Source organism: Balaenoptera physalus (genome assembly GCF_965194825.1).
Source record: "Balaenoptera physalus genome assembly, chromosome: 1".
NCBI lineage: Eukaryota > Metazoa > Chordata > Mammalia > Artiodactyla > Balaenopteridae > Balaenoptera > Balaenoptera physalus.
This window is the reverse complement of record NC_138882.1, coordinates 158,726,833-158,746,924: the sequence shown is the minus strand read 5'-3', so window position 1 is coordinate 158,746,924 and position 20,092 is coordinate 158,726,833. Positions and strand designations below refer to the sequence as shown.

The 20,092-nt window shown below is 38.3% G+C and overlaps 1 protein-coding gene across 4 annotated transcripts in view; it reads right to left on the bottom strand.

The window, feature by feature from the left end:
• TESK2 (testis associated actin remodelling kinase 2) overlaps positions 1-20,092 on the bottom strand; it is a 138,551-nt gene that overhangs the window by 92,747 nt on the left and 25,712 nt on the right. For all 4 annotated transcript variants that reach the window (XM_082455318.1, XM_082455319.1, XM_082455320.1 and 1 more), the window contains exon 2: positions 15,802-16,113. In XM_082455318.1, coding sequence (XP_082311444.1) covers positions 15,802-16,023 — 222 coding nt within the window. In that variant the 5' untranslated portion in view covers positions 16,024-16,113. The remainder of the gene's footprint in view (positions 1-15,801; positions 16,114-20,092) is intronic.

Sequence of the window (20,092 nt, the reverse complement as noted above, 5' to 3'; positions counted from 1 at the left end):
TAAGTCATACCTGGACTCTTGAACTACAGAAGCAGATATAATAATATGTGTTCTTTTAAACCACTGCATTGGTGGTAAACTTGTTATGCAACAATAAATAACATACTATGCTTCCCTTTATGTGGCAATTACCCTTGTAATTACTTAATGTAACTGCTTACCATTAGATTATAATTTCCACAAGGTCAGGATTAACAAGTTTTAATCATCACTGTATCTCAGCACTTTGCACAGTGCCTGGTATTTAGAAAGACCACAATATATTGAAGGAATGAATGGATGGATAGATGGATGAATGAATGCCTACTCTATTCTAGGCACAGTGCTATATCTTGGAGAAATGAAGGTAAATAGGACATGGTCCCTGTTCTCATGGAGCTTAAAGCTAAGTGGGACGACAAGACACTTTAAACAGATGATTTCAAAAGAATATGATAAGGTAACATAGGTTTCTGTGAAGACACAGAATATGGGCATTTAACTCAGACTGCAAGGGTCCAGATATGGGAGAGGAGAAAATCTCCCCAAGAGTAGTAAGACAAACAAGGCTTTGGGGGGGATGATCAAATCAGTACTATGAGTACCACTCTCTCAAGACTGACATCATTACCAATAACACCTTTAGAATATAATCTGGTTCCAAAATGACAAAGTATTTGATATGGTGGGCTTAAAAACAAGGAGCCATACCTCTTGTTATGTGAGAAGACACATTTTAACTGCATTAGTTAACAAGAAAAGCTGATTCCAAAGAAATTCAATTAATCTTCTAAAGGAATGTATGTTTGGGGATTGATTCTCAAGAGATCACTTATGCAATCAAGATTCATATTGATCAGGCAACATGATCTTGTATATAGAAAACTCCAAAAAAAAAAAAAAATCCACACTACAAAAACTATTAGAACTAATAGAAGAGTTCAGCCAGGTTACAGGATACAAGATAAATACGTAAAAATCAACTGTATTTTTCTACACTAGCAATAAGCAATCTGAAAATGAAATTAAGAAAACAATTCCCCCAACAACAAAACTGCTAGAGGGACTTCCCTGGTGGTCCAATGGTTAAGACTCCACACTCCCAATGCCGGGGGCTGGGTTCGATCCCTGAACAGGGAACTAGATCCTGCATGCTGCAACTAAGAGCCCGCATACTGCAACTAAAAGAGCCTACATGCTGCAACTAAAGATCTCGCATGTGGCAATGAAGATCCCACGTGCCGCAGCTAAGACCGGGCGCAGCCAAATAAATAAATAAATATTTCTTAAAAACTACTAGAAACTAAGTCCTATCCTTAGAACCCAGGGTAGCTAGAGCATTCTCCTTACAGCACATAAAGTCCTCTTCTAGAGGAGGCAAAAAGACTGCAGCTCTGCCTGTGTTTTTCCCTACAGTATCCCCTTCTGTCACTTTGGAAGACACCAGCTGGCTTTGGCCTGACATTGGCATTCTTAGTTTGATCTCAGCCACTGCATGCTTCCAACACTTCCACTGTTGAAGTTAAAGAAAGAGTCCTCATTGCATGAGTGTAAGAATCCTCCCAAGCAAAACACCACTTTCTTAGTTTTCTTTTTAAAACCCCTTTCACTGTAGTCACTTTTGTTTTAAAAAAATATTCCTTTTTTTAAGACCCAGGAAGGAAGGAAGGTAGGGAGGGAGGGAGGGAGGAAGGAAGAAAGAAAGAGAGAAAGAAAAGAGAAGAAAAGAAGACAATTCCATTTACAACAGCACCAAAACTTAAGAGCTAAAACTACAGAATTCTTAGAAGAAAACATTAGGGAAAATCTTCATGACATTGAATTTGGCAACAATTTCATGGATATGACATCAAAAGCACAGGCAACAAAAGGAAAACTAAAAATTGAATCTCAACAAAATTAAGAACTTTTCTGCATCAAAGGACACTACATAAAGAACTCCTACGACTCAACAAAAACAACCCAACTTAAAAATAGGCAGGGGACTTCCTTGGTGGCACAGTGGTTAAGAATCTGCCTGCCAATGCAGGGGACACGGGTTCAAGCCCTGGTCCGGGAAGATCTCACATGCCACGGAGCAACTAAGCCTGTGCACCACAACTACTGAGCCTGCGCTCTAGAGCCCGTGAGACACAACTATGGAGCCCATGTGCTGTAACTACTGAAGCCTGCGCACCTAGAGCCCGTGCTCTGCAACAAGAGAAGCCACTGCAATGAGAAGCCCACGCACCGCAATGAAGAGTAGCCCTCACTTGCCACAACTAGAGAAAGCCCGTGCGCAGCAACGAAGACCCAACGCAGCCACAAAATAATAAATAAATAAATAAAGTTCTCTTTAAAAAAAAAAAAAGGGCAGGGAATTCCCTGGCGGTCCAGTGGTTAGGATGCCGTGCTTCCACTACAGGGGGCATGGGTTCAATCCCTGGTCAGGGAACTAAGATCCCGAGTGCCGCACGGCATGGCCAAAAACAAAAGAAGTTAAAAAGAAAATCGGCAAAGGCACAAAAACAGACATATGGATCAACAGAACAGACTAGAGAGCAGAGAAATAATGGGTTTATTTCTCTCACACCTATGGTCAATTAATATTTGTCAAAGGAGGGAAGAATAGGGAATTCCCTGGTGGTCCAGTGGTTAGGACTCGGGCGCTTTCACTGCCAGGGCCCGTGTTCAATCCCTGGTGGGGGAACTAAGATCCCACAAGCTGTGGGCCTGGCCAAATTAAAAAAAAAAAAAAAAAAAAAAGAGGGAAGAATATACAATGGAGAAAAGACAGTCTCTTCAGCAAGTAGTATTGGGAAAGCTGGACAGCCGCAGGTAAATCAATAAAATTAGAACACTTCCTCACACCATACACAAAAATAAACTCAAAATAGCTTACAGACTTAAATATAAAACATGATACCATAAAACTACTAGAAGAGAACATATGCAAAACATTCTCTGACATAAATCATACCAATGTTTTCTTAAGTCAGTCTCCCAAGGTGATAGAAATAAAAGCAAATATAAACAAATGGGGCCTAATCAAATGTAAAAGCTTTTGCACAGCAAAGGAAACCATAAACAAAACAAAAAGACAACCTATGGACTGGGAGAAAATATTTGCAAACAATGCTACCAACAAGGGCTTAATTTCCAAAATATACAAACAGCTCACACAACTCAATGACAAAAATACAAACAACCCAATCAGAAAATGGGCAGAAGACCTAAACAGACATTCCTCCAGAGAAGACATATAGATGACCAATAGGCATATGAAAAGATGCTCAACATCGCTAATTATTACAGAAATGCAAATCAAAACTACAATGAGATATCAACTCACACCAGTCAGAATGGCCATCATCCAAAAGTCTACAAATAACAAATGCTGGAGAGAGCATGGAGAAAAGGGAACCCTCCTACATTGTGGGTGGGAATGTAAATTGTTACAGCCACTAAGGAAAACAGTATGGGGGTTCCTTAAAAAAACAAAAATAGAGTTGCCATATGATCCTGCAGTCCCACTCCTGAGCATATATATGGAGAAAACTCTAATTCGAAAAGATACATACACCCCAATGTTCATAGCAGCACCATTTTACAATAGCCAAGACATGGAAGCAACCTAAATGTCCATCAACAGATGAATGGATAAAGAAGATATGGTATATATATGTACACACACACACACACACACACACACACACACACACACACACAATGGAATACTATTCAGCCATAAAAAGGAATAAAATTATGCCATTTGCAGCAACATGGATGAACCTAGAGATTATCATACTAAGTGAAGGAAGTCACTTCACTTAGTGGGGAGGGATAAATTAGGAGTTTGGGATTAGCAGATACAAACTACTATATATAAAATAGATAAACAGGGAAGGGATTTCCCTGGTGGCACAGTGGTTAAGAATCTGCCTGCCAATACAGGGGACACGGGTTCGAGCCCTGCGCTGGGAAGATACCACATGCCATGGAGCAACTGGGCCCATGTGCCACAACTACTGAGCCTGCGCTCTAGAGCCCATGAGCCACAACTACTGAGCCCACGTGCCACAACTGCTGAAGCCCACACGCTTAGAGCCTGTGCTCCACAACAAAGAGAAGCCACTGCAATGAGAAGCCTGCACACAATGAAGAGTAGCCTCTGCTCGCCGCAACTACAGAAAGGCTGCATGCAGCAACGAAGACCTCCAACGCAGCCAAAAAAAAAAAAGACAACCTACTGAATGAGAAAATATTTGCAAGTGACATGACTGATAAGGGGTTAATATACAACATTTGTAAACATCTCATACAACTCAACATCAAAAAAACAAATACCCAATTTAAAAATGGACAGAAAACCTGAATAGACATTTTTCCAAAGAAGACATAATGTGGCCAACAGGCACATGAAAAGATGCTCAACATCACTGACCATCAGGGAAATGAAAATTAAAACCACAAAGACATATCACCTCACACTTGTCAGAATGGCTGTCACCAAAAAGATCACAAAAACAAGTGTTGGCGAGGAAAAAGAGAAAAGGGAACCCTGTACGCTGTTGGAAGGAATGTAAACTGGTACAGCCACTGTGGAAAACAGCATGGAGGTTCCTCAAAAAACTAAAAATAGAACTACTATGAGATCCAGCAATTCCACTCCTGGGTATATATCCGAAGAAAAGGATAACACTAATTCGAAAGAATACATGCACTCCCATGTTCATAGCAGCATTATTTACAATAGCCAAGATATGGAAGCAACCTAAGTGTCCATCAACAGACAAATGGATAAAGAAGATGTGGTATATATACATATACAATGGATTACTACTCATCCATAAAAAACAATGAAATTTACCATTTGCAACAACATGGATAAACCTGGAGGATATCATGCTTAGTGAAATAAGTCAGACAGAAAAAGACAAATACTATGTGTTATCACTTGTATGTGGAATCTAAAAAAAATAAAATTAGTGAATATAACAAAAAAGAAACAAACACAGATATAGAGAACAAACTAGTGGTTACCAATGGAGAAAGGGAAAGGGAAAGGGGCAATATAGGGGTAGGAGATTAAGAGGTACAACCTACTATGTATAAAAATGTTACAAGGATATATTGTACAGCACAGGGAATATAGTCAATTTTTATAATAACTATACATGGAGTATAACCTATAAAACTTTTGAATCACTATGTTGTATACCTGAAACTAATATAATATTGTAAATCAATTATTATCTAAAAAAAAAAAACCCACGAGATACTACTTCACATGCACTAGGGTAGTTATAATAATAAAAAAATTTTTAAATAATAAAGAGCTAGGATAACAAATGTTGGTGAGTTTTACAGAAACTGGAACCCTTATACATTGCTGGTAGGAATGTAAAATGAAACAGCCACAGTGGAGAATAGTCTGGTAGTACCTCAAAAAGTACAATGAAATTACTATATGACCCAGTAATTCCACTTCTAGGTATATACTCAAAATAACTGAAAACAAGTACTCAAACAAATACTTGTACACAAATATTCATAGCTGCACTATTCACAATAACCAAAAGATGGGAACAATCCAAATATCTATCAACAAATGACTATATAAACGAAATGTGGTATTATCCATACATTGTAATATTACTGGGCCATAAAAAGGACTGAAATAGTGATACATGCTGTAACATGGATCAATGTTAAAAACATTATGCTGAGTAAAAGAAGTCAGTCATAAGGGTCACATATTGTATGATTCCATTTATATGAAATGTCCAGAAGAAGCAAGTCTATAGAGACATGAAGTAGAATACTAGTGGTTGCCTGGAGATGGGGGAAGGCAGGAATGGGCAGTGACTATTAATAAGTACAGGATTTCTGTTTAGGATGATAAAAATATTTTTAAATTAGACAGTGGTGAGGGATGTACAACCTTGTAAATATACTAAAAACCACTGAATTATGTATTTAAAAAAGGAGAATTTTACAGTATATGAATTATCTCTCAGTAAAGCTCTTATTAAAAAGAAAAGAAATCACATTGATACTTTGTTCTAGAATGGGATTCCAGGTTTTATAGGTTTTACAATACATACTAAAATAATTCTGTGTTTTAGTATCTCATGGGGTACTTTAGTTATCTCAAGAGACTGGAAAAGTCACCTTCCTAGAAATCTGCCTTCCAATTATATTCCCAAACAAAACAAGGACTAGTATAAAAAGAAATTAAGGGCTTCCCTGGCGGCGCAGTGGTTGAGAATCCGCCTGCCAATGCAGGGGACACGGGTTCGAGCCCTGGCCCGGGAAGATCCCAACATGCCGCGGAGCAACAAAGCCCGTGCGCCACAACTACTGAGCCTATGCTCTAGAGCCCGCGAGCCACAACTACTGAAGCCCGTGTGCCACAACTACCGAAGCCCGCATGCCTAGAGCCCATGCTCCACAAGAGAAGCCACCACAATGAGAGCCCGCACACTGCAACTAAGAGTAGCCCCAGCTCGCCGCAACCAAAAAGAAAGCCCGCGCGTAGAAACAAAGACCCAACACAGCCAAAAAAATAAAGAAATTAATTAATTAATTTAAAAAAAAAAGAAATTAAGAGCCTTCTACTGTATCCTACCAGAAGCACTCTTAATTTAAAACACTGAACAGGTTGTCAGCCACTGCTACACTACAGCTGAATATATTTTCCACTTACCAGAAGGTAAGAGATTAGGGCCATTGTGCCATTTGGTTTTACATTCTTTTCTCTTACTTTACAAATGTACACACAAACACTCATGTCATCTCTTCTTACACATACCTCAGTTCTTCCCTAAATAGGTTTCACTAACATCTGAAATATTCTAAGTCATTTTCCTAGAAACAATGAAATTACCCTAATCTGTTTTATAGTTTTTAAAAAAGTGAAAAAGAAAAGATTAACAATCAAAGGAAACTTTGAAGCTCACAAATGGTTTTAAATGTAAATCCAAACTGTTTTGTTTCTAAAAGTATATTTTTCCTAAATTCAGTAACAGATGTTATACCTTCATCTTTTTAGTGCTTTTAGGCCAGGGATTTATAACCTCAGCACTGTTAACATTTTGGGCCAGACAATTCTTTGTTGTGGAGGGCTATCCTGTGCATTGTAGAATGTTAATGGCATCACTGGCCTCTACCCACTAGATGCCAGTAGCACCCCCTGCCCAGTTGTGACAACCAAAAATATCTCCAGACATTGCAAAATATCTCTTAGGAGGGCAAAACTGACCCCAGTTGAGAACCACTGCCCTAGTTCATCAGTCTTAATTATTTCCTAAGAGAGCAAACTAGCTAAATTCATCATGAACCTTAAAAATAAACACACTGGGGCTTCCCTGGTGGCGCAGTGGATAAGAATCTACCTGCCAATGCAGGGGACACAGGTTCGGTCCCTGGTCCAGGAAGATCCCACATGCTGCGGAGCAACTAAGCCCGTGCTCCACAACTACTGAGCCTGTGCTCTAGAGCCCGCGTGCCACAACTGCTGAAGCCCGCGCAACTGGAGCCACTGCTCCGCAACGGCAGAGGCCACTGCAGTGAGAGGCCCGTGCACCGCGGCGAGGAGAGGCCCCGCTCACTGCAGCTAGAGAGGGCCCACGCACAGCAGCAAAGACCCAACGCAGCCAAAAATAAATAAAGAAAATAATTAAAGAAAAAAAAAAGAAGTTAGCAACTCATTAAAGAATAATACACCAGGAATGCAAAGATAACTCACTATTAGGCTACCTACTAATATAATTCACTTTACTAAGAGAGCAAAAGAGAAAAATACATGTATCACCATATGTATCAGAGTTCTTCAGAGAAACAGAACCAACAGGATATATACAGGGACAGAGAGATTTATTATAAGGAACTGGCTCACACAGTTATAGACTGAGAAGTCTCAAGAGCTCCAGTCAGTAAGCTGGAGACCCAGGAAAGCCACTGGTAATTTCAGTCTGAGTCTGAAGGCCTGAGAACCAGGAGAGCTGATGGTGTAAGTTCCAGTCCAAAAGCTGGCAGGCTCAAGGCCCAAGAAGAGCCAATATTTCAGTTCCAATCCAAAGGCAGGAAAATACGGATATCCCAGCTAAAGTAGTCAGGGAGGAGTTCCCTCTAATCATAGGAAGGTCAGCCTTTTTGTTCTACTTGGGCCTTCAAATGATTGGATGAGGGCAACCCACATTAGGGAGGGCAATCTGCTTTACTCAGGCTACCAATTCAAATGATAATCTTATCCAAAACTTTCTCTCACAGACACACCCAGAATAAAATTTGACCATATATCTAGGCACCCCCGACCCAGTCAAGTTGACACATAAAATTAACAATCATACTACAGGCTTTGAAAAGACATACGGTAAAAATTCCACATCCATACTGCATAAAAATAATTATTCACAAAACAGGAGATTTTATGTTAAGATTCTGAAGATCCAATAGAAAAAGAGATATCTACTTCAGCCCCCAAACCATATCATGTTTAATTAGAAAACACTACAAGTATTCCCATTAAAGTCAGGAACAACACAAAGATGTCAAATATCACTATTATTTAACATTTTAGGAAGTATTAATCAATGCAATTTATTGAGAAAAAGATAAGTGAGATATAAAAATGGGAAATAAATTTATCTTCACAGATATGACTGTACGTCTGGAAAATCAAAGTGAATCAACTGAAAATCTATTGCAAACATTAAAAAACTCAGCATACTAGATGCACCAAAAATTAATATGTAAAAAATTAATAGTCCTCATATGCAAACAACAAACAGAAGATATAATGGAAGTAGAGTTCCCAATTACAACTGCAACAGAAAAAAGAAAAAACTAATACTAAACATCACAAGAAATGTGGAAGATTTTTTTAACTTTTTTTTTTTTTTATAAATTTGTTTATTTTATTTATTTATTTTTGGCTGTGTTGGGTCTTCATTGCTGCGCGTGGGCTTTCTCTAGTTGCGGCGAGCGGGGGCTACTCTTTGTTGCTGTGTACAGGCTTCTCATTGTGGTGGCTTCTCTTGTTGCAGACCAGGGGCTCTAGGCACGCGGGCTTCAGTAGTTGTGGCTTGCAGTCTCAGTAGTTGTGGCTCACGGGCCCTAGAGCACAGGCTCAGGAGTTGTGGCGCACGGGCTTAGTTGCTCCGCAGCATGTGGGATCTTCCTGGACCAGGGCTCGAACCCGTGTCCCCTGCATTGGCAGGCGGATTCTTAACCACTGCGCCACCAGGGAAGCCCTTTTTTTAACTTTTTAATGTCTACAAAGGGACACAAAATACTTGAACAGATGAAAAGGCACGCCATGTGCTTATATAAAAAGACTCAATATCATAAAGATAAAATTCTCTGTAAATTAATCTATAAATTTACTCAAATCTCAATAAAAATGGCAATAGTATATTTTTAGAAACTGGCAAACTCATTCTAAAACTCACATTAAAAATAAGGAGGAAATGCCAAGAAAATTCTGAAAAGGAATAATAATGATGGAGAACTAGACTAACCAGATATTAAAAAATAAAGCTGCAATGCTGGTATATGAATAGACAGTTCAATGCAATAGAATAAAGTCTAGAAAGAGACCAAAATACTTATGAAAATTCAGTATAGAATAAAGGTGTCGTTTCCAATCAGTGAGAAAAATATTAAATATTGATATACACTAAATGTTGCTGGCAGAACTGAGTACACATCTTAAAAAATAAAAGATGGATCAAATATTTAAACATAAGTAGTAATACCATAAAAGTGATAAGAAAAAAATTATGTTATTTATAACACAGGAGTGCAGACAGCCTTTCTAAATAATAAAAGAAACAGAAGTCATGACAGTAAAAAACAAAATGAACTATTTCTACATTGAAAAATTGTTAAAAACTAGCTTAAAAAGCACTACAATCTTGGAAAATATCTATAATTCATAGCACAGATATAAAGGAGTCCCACAAATCAGTAAGATACAAGAAAAATAACCTTGTAGAAAAATGGGTACTATGTACCAAATAGAATTCTAGGCACTGAGGATACAGCAGTGCACAGAGATAAAAAGAGATTAAAAAAAAAAAAATCCCTGGGACTTCCCTGGTGGCGCAGTGGTTGAGAATCTGCCTGCTAATGCATAAAATTAACAATCATACTACAAAGAGTAGGCCCCACTCGCTGCAACTAGAGAAAGCCCGTGTGCAGTAATGAAGACCCACTGCAGCCAAAAAAAAAACAAAGAAAAAAGAAACCATAGTCTTTAAAAAAAATACATAAATAAATGAAAAATAAAAAGGGTAACAACCAGACTAAGAATTAACTTATCAGCAACAATAGAGGTGAACTACAAAAAGAAGAAAAAGGGGAAGAGTAATTTCAAAGTGCTGAGGAAAATAACTACTGTCCTAAATTCTATAATCATTAAATTACCATTTAAGAGTTTACTCAGTATAAAGACAGAAGCAATCACAATAAATGTAAACAGATTATAATCTCTCTCTTTATGGGCAAATTTAATTTTGGATCAAAAAAACTAAATATAAAACTGTTTCACAGGACACACATTAAAAATGTACTATCAGGGCTTCCCTGGTGGTGCAGTGGTTGAGAATCTGCCTGCCAATGCAGGGGACACGGGTTCAAGCCCTGGTCTGGGAAGATTCCACATGCCGCGGAGCAACTGGGCCCGTGAGCCACAACTACTGAGCCTGCGCATCTGGAGCCTGTGCTCCGCAACAGGAGAGGCCGCGATGGTGAGAGGCCCGTGCACCACGATGAAGAGTGGCCCCCACTTGCCACAACTAGAGAAAGCCCTCGCACAGAAATGAAGACCCAACACAGCCATAAATAAATAAATAAATAAATTTAAATTGTTTAAAAAAAAAAAATGTACTATCACAGACAGAATAAAAATAGAGATGGAAAAAGACATACTGGGAAATAATAACCAAAACAACAGACAAATGCATACAGTGAGGAAGAAGGTACACAATATTGATATCAGATAAAGTAGAAATCAAAGCTAAAAGCATAAGGTGGGATAAAAATAAAAAACTAACATTTATAAAATATACAATCCATCTATAGCATACAATCCAATAATAATCATGAATTTCTATTAATATCTACTTCACAAAATGGCCTGTAAATAAATAACACGCTGAGAGAAATACAAGGAGAAATCTATAAACACATTAGGAACTATTAATAGAACTTTTTCAAAGAAATAGATTAGACTAAAATAAAGAAGGCCATATAACATCTGAATAACACAATACAAAAGCTTAATCTAACAGAGGTATATAGAACTTTATGCAAACAAATAGAAATTCATATTTGTTTCAAACACATTTGCAGCATTCAAAAAAATGTGATCATGCATTACACCAAAACAAAATCTAAATTATACTCCAAAGCCAGACTTCATATAAGCCATTTTCTCTGATCATGATGCACTAAAATTAGAAATTAAATATCAAACAATTACCAAAAGAAAACTTACTGTGTGGAAATTTTAAAATCTCATTTTATATAATTCTTAGATTAAAAAGGAAATCAGGTGGGAAGGAGACACAAGAGGGAGGAGATATGGGGATATACGTATATGTATAGCTGATTCACTTTGTTATAAAGCAGAAAGTAACATACCATTGCAAAGCAATTATACTCCAATAAAGATGTTTAAAAAAAAAAAAAGGAAATCAAACCAAATTACACTAGAAATGATGACAGCACATAGGGACTTCCCTGTGGTCCAGTGGTTAAGAATCCACCTTCCAATGCAGGGGACACAGGTTCGATCCCTGGTCAGGGAACTAAGATTCCACATGCCGTGGGACACCTAAGCCCGTGCACCACAACTACTGAGCCTGTGTTCTCTGGAGCCTGAGCACCACAACTAGAGAGAAGCCTGTGTGTTGCAATGAAAGATTCCACATGCCACAATGAAGATCCCACATGCCACAACTAAGACCTGAGGCAGCCAAATAAATTAATTAATTAATTAGTTTTTTAAAAACCTCCTGAAACTAATAAGCAATTATAGTAAGATTGCAAGATACAAGGTTAGTACAAAAAAGCCCAATTACATTCCTATATACCAGCGATGAATAAGTAGAATTTAAAATTACAAATTACTATTTACATTAGCAACCCCCAAAATAAAATATTTAGGTGTAAATCTAACAAAATATGTACAAGATCTGTATGAAGAAAACTACAAAACTCTGATGAAAGATAACAAAGAAGAACTACATACATGGAGAGGTATTCCATGTTCATGGATAAGACTCAATATTGTCAAAATGTCAGTTTTTCCCCATTTAATCTATAGACTCAATGCAATCCCAAAATCCCAGCAAGTTATCTTGTACATATCAACAAACTGATTCTAAAGTGTATATAGAGAGGCAAAAAACCCAGAATAGCCAACTCAGTGTTAAAGAAGAACAAATATTTGACCTCAATACATATTATAAAGCTACAGTAATCAAGACTTTGTTGTATTGATGAAAGAATAAACAAACAGACGAATGGAATAGAATAGAGAGCCTAGAAATCCACATAAATAGAGTCAACTGATCTTTGACAAAGAAGCAAAGGCAATAAAACGGAGCAAAAATAGTCTTTTCAGGAAATGGGGCTGGAAGAACTAGAGATTCACATGCAAAAAAATGAATCTAGACATAGACTTTACACCTTCATAAAAATTAACTCAAAATGGATCACAGACCTAAATATAAAATGCAAAACTGTAAAACTCCTAGAAGATAACACAGAAGAAAACCTAGATGACCTTGGGTATGGCAATGACTTTTTTTTTTTAATAAATTTATTTATTTTATTTTTTATTTATTTTATTTTTGGCTGCGTTGGGTCTTCATTGTGTGCGTGGGCTTTTCTCTCGTTGCGGCAAGCGGGGGCTACTCTTCGTTGTAGTGCACAGGCTTTTCATTGTGGTGGCTTCTCTTGTTGCAGAGCACGGGCTCTAGGTGTGTGGGCTTCAGTAGTTGTGGCACATGGGCTCAGTAGTTGTGGCTCGCAGGCTCTAGAGCGCAGGCTCAGTAGTTGTGGTGCACGAGCTTAGTTGCTCTGTGGCATGTGGGATCTTCCCGGACCAGGAATCAAACCCATGTACCCTGCATTGGCAGGCGGATTCTTAACCACTGTGCCACCAGGGAAGTCCCTAAATAAATATTTTTTAAAATAAAATAAAATAAAAGCGTTATCAACACTGGCACATATGATCAATTGATTTTCAACAGGGTACCAAGACCATTCAATGGGGAAAGAACAGTTTTTTTCAACAAATGGTGCTGGGAAAACTCAGCACCATTGAATGAGTGAAGTTAGACCTTTCTTTTCACCACATACAAAAATTAACTTAAATGGATCAAAGACATAAATGTAAGAGCTAAAACTAAAAAACTCTTAGAAGAAATCACTGGGGAAAATAATGATATTGGATTTGGAAGTTATTTTGGGGCATGACACCAAAAGCACAGGCAACAAAAGAAAAAATAGGTAAACTAGACGTAATCAGAATTAAAAACTTGTGTGCATCAAAGGACACTATAAGAGAGTAAAAAGACAACCCACAGAATAGGAGAAAATATTTTCAAATCATATATCTGATAAAGGATATGACCCTTACATATAAATAAAATCGAACTCAAAAATGGACAAAAGACTTGAATAGATATTTTTCCAAAGAAGATACACAAAAGGCCAATGCAAAGACGCTCAACATCACTAGTCATTAGAGAAATGCAAATCAAAGCCACATGAGAGGGACTTCCCTGGTGGCGCAGTGGTTAAGAATCTGCCTGCCAATGCAGGGGACACAGGTTCGAGCCCTGGTCTGGGAAGATCCCACATGCCACGGAGCAACTAAGCCCGTGAGCCACAGCTACTGAGCCTGCGCTCTACAGCCCGTGATCCACAACTACTGAGCCCGTGTGCCACAACTACTGAAGCCCGAGCGCCTAGAGCCTATGCTCCACAACAAGAGAAGCCACTGCAATGAGAAGCCTGTGCACCACAACGAAGAGTAGCCCCACTTGCCGCAACTAGAGGAAGCCCACGTGCAGCAACGAAGACCCAACACAGCTAAAAATAAAAAGAAATAAAAGAAATAAATTTAAAAAAAAAAAAAAAAAGCCACACGAGAGGGCTTCCCTGGTGGCGCAGTGGTTGAGAATCTGCCTGCCAATGCAGGAGACACAGGTTCGAGCCCTGGTCTGGGAAGATCCCACATGCTGCGAAGCAACTAGGCCCGTGAGCCACAACTACCGAGTCTGCGCATCTGGAGCCTGTACTCCGCAACGAGAGGCCGCAATAGTGAGAGGCCCGCGCACCGCGATGAAGAGTAGCCCCTGCTTGCCACAACTAGAGAAAGCCCTTGCAGAGAAACGAAGACCCAACACAGCCAAAAATAAATATAAAAATAAATAAATAAATTTTAAAAAAAAATTCACTCCCTTTAAAAAAAAAAAAAAGCTACATGAGATATCACTCCATACCCACCAGAATTGCTAATATCAGGAAGAAAGAAAGAAGGAAAGAAAGAAAGAAAGAAAGAAAGAAAGAAAGAAAGAACGAACGAACAAGTGTTAGTAAGAATATGGAGAAATGAGAACCACTGTACGTTGCTGGTGGGAATGTAAAATGGTACAACTCTACAGAAAATATTATGGTGGTTCCTTAAAAAGTAAAACAGAGACTAAGTGAAATAAGGTAATCACAAAAAGACAAAAACTACATGATTTCATTTATATAGGGTATCCAGAGTAGTCAAACTCATAGAAACAGAAAGTAGAATGGTTGTTGCCAGGAGCTGCGGGGAGAGGGAAGGGAAGAATTATTTAGTAGGTACAGAGTTTCAGTTTTGCAAGATGAAAAAGTTCTGAAGATTGGTTGCACAACAATGTGAATATACTTAAAACTGTACACTTAAAAATGGTTAAGATAGTGAATTTTATGTTATGTGTATTTTACCACAATTTCTTTAAAAAGCTAAACACAGAATTACTATATGACCCATCAGTTTCACTTATAGGTAAATACCCAAAAGAACTGAAAGCAGGGACTCAGTTACTTGTTCATCAGTGTTCATAGCAGCATTATTTACAATAATCAAAAGGAGGAAACAACCCAAATGTCCATCAGCAGGTGAACGGATAAAGAAAATGTGGTATATACATACAATGGGATATTATTCAGACATAAAAAGAAATGAAATTCTTTTTTTTTTTTGCCTTGCCGTGTGGTTTGCAGGATCTTAGTTCCCGGACCAGGGATCAAACCAGAGCCCCGGCAGTGACAGCACCAAGTCCTAATCACTGGACCACCAGAGAATTCCAAAGAAATGAAATTCTGATATATGCTTCAACATGGATGAATCTTGAGGATATTATGCTAAGTGAAATAAGCCAGGCATAAAAGGACAAATATTGTATAATTCCATTAATATGAGATACCTAGAATAGACATATTCATAGAGACAGAAGGTAGAACAGACATTAACAGGGGCTAAGGGTAGTGGAGGGAGTTATTTTTTAATGGGTACAAAGTTTCCATTTGGGATGATGAAGAATTCTGAGGGAGTGGAAGAGGCTCCTATATTATTTTAATTTTTGATCAGCATGTAGTATTTTTATAATTAAAATAAATAAAATATCTTACAAGTTAATAGATAGCTCAAGAGGACAGTTTGTAACACTGCTCAAGATCCACAGCACCCTGACAAGGCAAAGCCTACGTCTTAATTAAACACAACTGTCAACTCTGCAGTGAAACTGACCATCAACAAGACAATATGAGAAAAACTGATGCATCACTCACCTTGAACACTTCAGAGAAGAAGCCAGACCCTATTTTTTCACAGGTGAAGTCATCTAAACGCGTCAGTCTGGAAAAGGCACTTATAAGAGCTCGATATGAAGAGGGCCAAACTCTTCCCACCTGGGTCATGCTCCCGTCCCCTCCACCACCTCCTTCAAAATCTTCAAGACGCTCCACACGTGGAGGAAATCCTGCAATTGAATTCCGTTTGCTCCGATCCATAGTCTCAATAATCACTTTTTTTCTTCTTTTAGGAATGAATTCCACACATAGTAAATTTCTGTTGAGTTTTACTTCTCTTCTGGCTTGTCACTAAATAAGAGATTAAAATGATATTTCATTAAAACCATTAATGAATAATAAATACAGGCATACAGTACACTATCAATGTAAAAATATTTCCTCTTTCATATTCTAGCTCCTGATTTTCAGATCTAAAAAACACTTTATGCTTTTACCTTCAAAAAGTGGTGATATATCTATTATTCGTTGAGTACCTATTATCTAGGAAATATACTGTAAGAGTTATGCATATGTCATGTCATTTGATTCTCAAATAATCCATGATATAAGGATTATTATGTTCATTTCACAGAGAGGTCAGGCAATCATACAGTCACCAAATGGTACAGATAAAGTTAACATGCCAGATTGTCTGATTCAAAAGCCTGTGCTCCTGCCAATGCCCTTCACAGCCTCATATAATTTTCTCTTCATTTGAAAAGTCATTAAGTCCAAATATATAAAACAAGGATGACAAATATTTTATACTATAAAATTGTATAATTTTAAAAGAAGAAAACTATATCCAAAAGCAATTTAAAATTCCACTCTTGATTAAACAACCCAGTCCAGCAGAAGTGACTACAGAAGGCTCCATTCCATCTGGTACCTAAGAATAAAAACAAAAGCCCACTTTTTCTTTTAGCCTGTCTCCCCTTACATCTACTTTTTCCACAAGAATCAATTATACTTAGGTCTTTAATCCATTTTTTTAAAAGATTTATTTATTATTTATTTATTTATTTTTGGCTGTGTCAGGTCTTAGTTGTGGCACGCGGAATCTTCGTTGAGGCATGCGGGATCTTTCATTGCAGCGCTCAGGCTTCTCTCTAGTTGTGGCATGTGGGTTTTCTCTTCTCTAGTTGAGGCACGAGCTCAGTAGTTGTGGCGTGCGGGGCTTAGTTGTCCCGCAGCATGTGGGATCCTAGTTCCCTGACCAGGGATCGAACCCGAGCCCCCTTCATTGTAAGGTGGATTCTTTACCACTGGACCACCAGGGAAGTCCCTTTAATCCATTTTAAGTTTATTTTTGTGTACGGTGTTAAAAAGATGTTCTAATTTAATTTTTTTTTACATGTAGTTGTCCAGTTTTCCCAGCATCTATAAAACTCTTAGCGGGGACTTCCCTGGTGCTCCAGTGGGTAAGACTCCACGCTCCCAATGCAGGGGGCCCAGGTTCAATCCCTGAATAGACATATCCCTGAATAGACTAGATCCCGCGTGCATGCCGCAACTAAGAAGTCCGTATGCTGCAACTAAAGTTCCCACATGCCCCAACTAAGACCTGACACAGCCTAAACAAACAAACAAACAAATATTAAAAAAAAAAAACTGTTAGAGGAGAATACAGGCAGAACACTCTTTCACATAAATCGCAATATCTTTTTCGATCTGTCTCCTAGAGTAATGGAAATAAAAACAAAAATAAACAAGTGGGACCTAATTAAACTCAAAAGCTTTTGCATAGCAAAGGACGCCATAAACAAAACAAAAAGACAACCCACAAAATGGGAGAAAATATTTGCAAATGATGCAACTGATCTCCAAAATTTACAAACATATCATGCAGTTCAATATCAAAAAAACAAACAACCCAATCAAAAAATGGGCAGAAGACCTAAATAGATATTTCTCCAAAGAAGACACACAGATGGCCAACAGGCACATGAAAAGACACTCAACACTGCTAATTATTAGAGAAACGCAAATCAAAACTACAATGAGATATCACCTCACACCAGTCAGAATGGCCATCATCAAAAAATCTACAAACAATAAATGCTGGAGAGGGTGTGGAGAAAAGGGAACCCTCCTACACTGTTGGTGGGAATGTAAATTGGTACACCCACTATGGAGAACTGTATGGAGATTCCTTAAAATACTAAAAATAGAGCTACCATATGATCCAGCAATCCTGCTCCTGGGCATATATCCAGAGAAAACCATAATTTGAAACAATACCTGCACCCCAATGTTCATTGCAGCACTATTTACAATAGCCTGAACATGAAAGCAACCTTAATGTCCACCGACAGAAGAATGGATAAAGAAGATGTGGTACATATATACAATGGAATATTACTCAGCCATAAAAATGAACAAAATAATGCCATTTGCAGCAACATGGATGGATCTAGAGATTGTCATACTGAGTGAAGTAAGTCAGAGAGAGAAAGACAAGTATCATATGATATCGCTTACATGTGGAATCTAAAAAAAAATGGTACAAATGAACTTACAAAACAGAAATAGAGTCACACATGTAGAAAACAAACTTATAGTTCCCAGGAATATGGGGGAAGGATAAATTGGGAGACTGGGATTGACACATGCACACTTCCATATATAAAACAGATAACTAATGAGGAGCTACTGTGTAGCACAGGGAACTCTGCTCAATAATCTGTAATCACCTAAATGGGAAAAGAATTTGAAAAAGAATACATACATGTATATGTATATGTATATGTATAAGTGAATCACTCTGCTGTACACCTGAAACTAACACAACATCGTTAATCAACTATACTCCAATATAAAATAAAAATTTTGGGACTTCCCTGGTGGCACAGTGGTTAAGACTCCGCGCTCCCAATGCAGGGACCCCAGGTTCAATCCCTGGTCAGGGAACTAGATCCCACATGCATGCCACAACTAAGAAGCCAGCAAGCCACAACTAAGGAGCCGGCGAGCAGCAACTAAGGAGTCCATGAGCCCCAACTAAGGAGCCCGCCTGCCACAACTAAGACCCAGTGCAACCAAATAAATAAATAAATATTTTTTAAATAAAAAATTTTTTTAATAAAAATAAAATAAAATTAGTATTGAAAAAGATTTTTAAAAAAGAATCAATTATAAGAGTCCTATGCAAAATACAACATTGTGATTCTACAATTAGTGAAACACTTCCATAAATGTGATGAATAGCCAACCCAGACTACCTCTATCACCTCCAATCATGGAGAATTAGCAGCAGGGCTTACAGGGCCATCCTTACAATATGACCCTGCTGTAGCCAAAGTTGGTAGCGTTCTACCCAATATGGACCAATCACATTTCCTTTCCGGGCAATTTGGAATTGGAATTAAGATATTCCAGCCTCAGTCTGGTTGCTTTCTAAAATGGAAACCATGTAAACTCGGAGCTGTTGGCCATGGCGATTTTCTACCACGCAGGCTTGAAGGCAGAAAAAGCCAAGGGATTGAGGCAAATTTGCAGAGGAAAAAAAGGCACAGACAATCAAGAACTTCTTGATTTTCCTAATGTGCTCTAATCCCTGATTCCTGAGGCCTAACTGCATCCTGGCTTAAGGTTCCATGAGATATCACTGTATCTTTAAAACAAATTATTTTTGCTTAGCTAGTGTCACCAGTCTTCACAGAAGGAAGAATAATCCAAGTTCCTAAAGAATGAAACATTTGCGACTTTCCTCATGGTCCAGTGGTAAAGAATTCGCCTTCCAGTGCAGGGGACACGGGTTCAATCCCTGGTCGGAGAACTAAGGTCCCACGTGACACAGGGCAACTAAGCCCATGTGCCACAAGTACTGAGGCTTCAACAAGAGAGCCCGCATGCTGCAAAGTACAGAGCCCATGCACGCTGGAGCCCACGCGCCACAACTAGAGAGAGAACCCGCATGCCACAACTAGAGAGAAGTCTGCACGCCGCAACTAAGAGCCCGCATGCCACAACAAAAAAAAGATCCCACGTGCCGCAACTAAGACCTGACATGGCCAAAAAAAAGAAAAAAAGAATGAAACATTTAAGTACCTCTATTGAACCTCTGCCAAAAAGTGGCAACAGATCACCAGATCAAAAATTTAGCATTATAAGACCAACATTTTTAAAATTTTACAGCCAGTAGACACCATGAAGTTCATTTTATATTTTAGGAAACACAAGGACCAGAAAGCGTAAATAATGTGCCCATAGCTATAAGGTATTTACTAGCAAAGCTAGACTTAGAACCACGGATAATGCACTTCTAAAAGTGTGTCTGTTGATCATC